The 5,248-nt window shown below is 47.7% G+C and overlaps 1 protein-coding gene across 1 annotated transcript; it reads right to left on the reverse strand.

Moving 5' to 3' along the window:
• Nucleotides 1-2,603: 2,603 nt before the first annotated feature.
• On the reverse strand, nucleotides 2,604-5,086 carry LOC125939790 (putative nuclease HARBI1). Its single transcript, XM_049655229.1, has 5 exons — nucleotides 4,961-5,086; nucleotides 3,873-4,325; nucleotides 3,061-3,196; nucleotides 2,873-2,995; nucleotides 2,604-2,713 (listed from the first exon to the last, which is right to left on the reverse strand). The coding sequence occupies exons 1-5, from the start codon at nucleotides 5,084-5,086 to the stop codon at nucleotides 2,604-2,606; spliced, it is 948 nt and encodes a 315-aa protein (XP_049511186.1).
• Between the last annotated feature and the right edge of the window lie 162 nt (nucleotides 5,087-5,248).

Raw genomic sequence — 5,248 nt, forward strand, 5'->3', positions numbered from 1 at the left:
CGAGCTTGACACTGCCAAAGGATGCCATCAGGCCAGTGACTCTTCAACAGAGAGGGAATTGTTGTGCACGTTGCAATTCTTGACAACAGCAGCTTCCAGCCATGAGCTGGTTGCGAGTAATCAGCAACTCATGCAAACAGTTTCACCACGATTATTCATTCCAGGCGCTGCAGAGGATTGAGGAACAAACCACCCGCATCGCTGTCGCGGCAGAGAGGACGGCTGTCACGACAGAAAGGATGGCTGTCGCGGCTGAGAGGACGGCAGCAGCGCAGGAGGGTATCCTGGTGCAGGTGCGCTCTATGGCAGGCGACATAGCTGGGCACCTGCAACAACAAAGGATGAATTAATTTATTGTTTATTTTCACTTTTTCAATTTCATTTTATTCATTTATTGTGTTTTATGAGTTCAGTTTATTTTATTTATTTATTGTTTGAGTTTTAGAAGTTTCATTTGAGGCATGAATTGTTGCTTCACTTTGAGTTTTAGTGTTTAAGTTTCCTTGTTGCCTTGTACGAGTGATACAGGAGCACTTTTTGGATGGAAGGCGCAATGCGTGCGTCCATTTTTGTTCTGTAGTATTTGCCTCTTTCTATTCATGCTTATCCAGCTGCAACGCCAGCGTGCTTTTTTTATTTACATATTTCGAAGGCGCCTAGTCATTCACACTGGAATCATTACAAGTACTTGTAGATTTCTGTGTATGGGTTTTGTACTGTGATATTTATATTGCTTCACTATGCGTTGTATCTTACTGCACTCATTATGAAGCGTTTCCGCATAGTGTTTGCACTGTGATATTTTCATTTCGGCACAGTGAGGCTAAGGTGCGACAACTACAATGTGGTCTTTTTTCAGAGCACCAAACTAGTCACTCTTCAAGTTGCATAGTTTCAAAAATGAATATGGCCATCATCATTTCACCACGCCGGTGACTGTTTTCCTCTAGTTTTCGTTCCAAGTGAGTCATTGCAAGAATAAGTTTCAAGTGTGACACGTTCTGGGTGCTGCGAGATGGCAGAGACAATTATTCATGTTGTATGTAATTTATGTTTCATCACAGCTGGCAAGTGCACTCACCTTTCTACAATTATGATTCACCTGTTGTTTAGCATCGCACTACAATTGCTGTCGAGAAATGAATGCTTCTAGCCAGTTACTCTTTACACTGAGAAGGGAACGGACGTACCTGTCAAAGTCATACTTTCTTCCAAGGTCACTTCAATGTAACTGCAAGTTTTATGTGCCGTGGTGAAAACAAATTGGGTGATGCTAATGCTCCAATGTTCTCACATGCTTTGCTACGTGTAGTGTGTTGTACTACCAGGTTCGTGATGTACTAGTCATAGCATGTGATAAGTTGACCTTTGTATTTTTTGTTTTTACATTAATTTACGTCTACCTATCTGGACATGATGGGACGAATGTAATGTCACAACACACAGCGGTATATCTTTTGTGTTTGAATCTGCATTCATTACGCTTTACTTGCTTGCCTTGTCTGCGTATTCATGCTTGCACAGAAGTTTTGATACACCTAGCACAAGAGGTGGCTAGCAATCATATTGCCTCGTTCCTACCAATGTACACCGAGCGTCCGAACGCACATGATGTGGTGGTTGCGATCATTCTGGTGTGTTTTATGAAAATTTTGCGAACCTTTTCCTGATGGTGACCATGTGCGCAGAGTGCCGATCATATGTACTGCTTCCATCAAGTCTATCATGACTATGATGGGTCAAGGGATGTTTCCATTTCATATGATATTTAAAGAAAAGGCTGCACTTTAACGTTGCTACCATGTTTCATGTTGCCACTTCATGTTGCACTAGGAAAGAAGTACTTTGTGCCAATTCCCCATTACTGTAACCACAAACTATGGCAAAACAACCACATGAGTCGAAAGTAACAACTGCTGCATCTACATGTACAGCAAGTTGCATATCATAGGATGCACACAACACATACAAGCTGCTGTGTAGCTAAGGATACGAATGTCATAGTGAGTCATGTTCTCCAGCCCTTTCTAGTGGGTCGATCCCTCCTGCGCTCTCCTCAAGAAACACCGCTCGTGCTGAGAGCTCGGGCCTTGAACTAACGGTCGGTCCAAAAGGCTGGTGCCTAATAATCGCCTTTACAACTGTAGCATCGTATTTATAATGTTTGACGATGAAAGAAGCATTTTGTTATGTGCATATTGCACACAACGCTAGCTTGGGAGCAGCAGCAAATGCAGTTCTTCACAGATAAAGGGGCATAACGCATGACCTTACGACTGCTTCACGAGTACTACTGTTAATAAGTGGCAGCCTTGGAGACTCTTGCACAGTGAAGAGGGTACAAATGTTTCAAAGTCCGCGGCTGTGGCATTCTTTTTAAAGGATTCTTTGTATAATTTTACTTCGTTTGTGTTTAAATTATCATAATCTGTCGGATCTGTGGATTAGGAACACTGGCCATCCGTATGGAGGTGCACTTGATGTGTATACAAATTCTTTAATATATTTTCCACTGTACAAACACTGCCATGGGATAGCCTAGGGGCACTGCAATTTGTATCAATAAATTATGTATTATGAAAACTCACTGTTCCAGTGTTCCTTCAGAAAAGGTTGACAACGGCGCTGCGCTGCTGCCTTCCTCTGAGGAACACGTCGAGCGGTGCCAGTACCTGGCTGTCTCCAGGCTCCTCTGGCTCCTCAGCTGGTGGCACTTCCCCACCATAATCGTCCAATGATCAGTCGCCCGCGTCCAAGGCAATGTTATGGAGAGCAACGCATGCGTAAATGATTCGCGCTGCTCTATCGGGGCTGTATAGCAGTGTCCGAAAGTGCTGCAAGCAGTGGAACTTGCTTTTCAACACCCCGATACATCTCTCCACAACAGTGCGCATGGATGCGTGCTCCCGGTTGTAGCAGCCTTCGGAGGTGGTGCCGGCATGACTGCCAGGTACAGGTACAAGCAGCCACGGCTCGAGGGGATATCCCGAGTCTCCTGTGACAGAAAAATGACAGCTGAGTGCTCTGCCCTAGTTAGGGGTACGCATTACGAATACTTACCAAGCAGATACTCGCCAGGCTGCAGTTGTGCGGCTAGGCGTGCGCGCAGTGGATTGTGCTGCCACACCCAAGACTCGTGGCACGAACCAGGGAACCGGGAATAAACAACAAGAATGCGAAGTTCTGCGTTGCACACCTGCAATGGGGACCAATATAAAATAGCGCTGCAGATATGCTCGAAATCCCTTTTTGCCATTCATATGCAGAAAACAATACATGCATGTACGCTGGTACAAGCCGCTACACTGTTTTAGTCATAGGCGTGGACAGGGTTCTGTAATAGGGGGGGGGAGGCAATGCGCCCCCCCCCCTCGTGTGCACGCCTATGGTTTGCACTAATTGATCGCTAAATAAAACTTGAGGCACAATATTGCGCAACAACACCCATGCACGCCAAAGCCAGCAGGTGCAATGGGTGCAAATACTTCCGTGTTCACAATGGTTCCACCGTATCTTCCTGTATCGATTTCTGCTACGACTGCTGCCCATTTTCCTTAATACCTCCAAAATTCACAACTCCATTGTGTATGCACGCCAGAACGAAAACACAATTTTGGAACAGCAAACGGCTCATGCACGCGAACACATGGCACTCATCATTACCGCTGACATCTCGGACTTCAACGAGCTCGTACACAGCTCCCGCGTATCCTCTTTTAACTGTTACATTACTAGTTATGCAAGCTTGGACATTAAACTGAACAATTAAAGGGCGAGTAAAATTGGCACCTACAGTTTGAAGTAAACCTTCCAACGGTACTTAAGACCGTGACGTTTAGGGCGTAATAACCCTTCCTCGACATGAATCTCGCCGTGTCGGCCGGGCTGAGTCCCTCTGGCTTCATAATGGCGATCAGCGTGCCGTCGACGCACGCTAGCACGCCTGGAATGGCACCGCGTCGCGCAAACGCCGCCTTTGCCTCATCCTTGGCAGCCGGTGTCAATGAAAAGTCCACCAACGTTTTCCGGGCAGACACGGAAATGATGGCCTCCGTCACCTCGTGGATGGTGTTGCTCACGGCCGACTGCGCCATGCCTATTTGCTCCTCGCGACCAACGCTCCTCTGGAAGCTTCCGGTGCCGAAGAATCGCAGCGCGCACAACACCTTCCTTTCTGTGGAAAGGCCACTGGCTCGCTGGCATCCAATGATGGGGTCAAGCTCGTCGCACAAGGTACGCACTGTTCGTTTGGAAAGACGAAAATACTGCCGGAACTCTTCCTCCGTCAGCTCTTCAAATGCATCATCTACCTCGGGTCGTCGTCTCTGCGCGACTGCAGCAGCCACACAGGCGACACGAAAACACACGGCAGAGAAAGGAAACGCCATTTTCTCCAACTGTTGGGACTGCCGATTTGGATTGAACCGGATACAAAAGAGGATAACTGTCCCAAGCGCCTACGTTTCAATCCAATCCAAGTCGTCTGGTAGCCGTTCTAATCCGTTCTATCGAAACGGACGGACTCGGCAACCGTTCCGTTGCGTTCGTCCGTTAGCAGACGACACGGAATGATTGACAGCAGCAAGACGTCACGGTTCACGTCACAATTGACGTCATGTCGTTCGTGACGATTCAAATTGACCAATCGTGTGCGGCTCGATGGAACGGAACGCCTCCGTTCCATTTTGGAACGCTTGCAAGATCGCGCCCTTGGGCGCCGGATGATAAGCGGTGCGCAAACGCAACAGCCCCTCCCCACGGAAGAGCACCAAGGGGGGAAAGAAGGCTTCACACGCACTGGTTTTTGCGAAAGGTTCGTCGAAGACTTCGATGTAACGGCACTTTCGGAGATTTTCACCAGTTCAGCCGGCTGCACGCTTGATGGGCAGGTCCGAGGTGCACAGAAACGCCAAAGTACTTGGCGACCGATGTTCAAGGATCCGGCGAAGTGACGTCTGACCGTCCGAGGACAGATGACTCGGTGCTCGGTTTTCAAGTCGAAGGATGCGTCCTTTTTCAGCGAGTCTGCAAGGGGGCTAGCAACCTGCGAGAAACACTTGATATTGTGTTGGTAGTAGCCTACCATCCCTAAGAAAGTACGGAGCTCAGTTTTCGTTTTCGGCTGAGGGAATTCCTTGATTGGCAGAACCTTTAAATCAAGTAGACTTCGATGTCCTTGACCTTAATCTGTGACCTAGGTAGCCGACTTTCACGGGGAGTGAACGCACGGCGGAGAACCAACCGCGCG

The sequence above is a fragment of the Dermacentor silvarum genome, chromosome 9 (assembly GCF_013339745.2).
Source record: "Dermacentor silvarum isolate Dsil-2018 chromosome 9, BIME_Dsil_1.4, whole genome shotgun sequence".
Lineage (NCBI taxonomy): Eukaryota > Metazoa > Arthropoda > Arachnida > Ixodida > Ixodidae > Dermacentor > Dermacentor silvarum.

Coding starts and splice junctions, on each gene's coding strand:
- LOC125939790 (XM_049655229.1), bottom strand. CDS start 5,086: ATGGTAGGCTACTACCAACACAATATCAAGTGTTTCTCGCAGGTTGCT. Junction 4,326..4,960: donor GAGTCATCTGTCCTCGGACG/GTCAGACGTCAC, acceptor GCAGTCGCGCAG/AGACGACGACCCGAGGTAGA. Junction 2,996..3,060: donor GCCTGGCGAGTATCTGCTTG/GTAAGTATTCGT, acceptor TTTCTGTCACAG/GAGACTCGGGATATCCCCTC.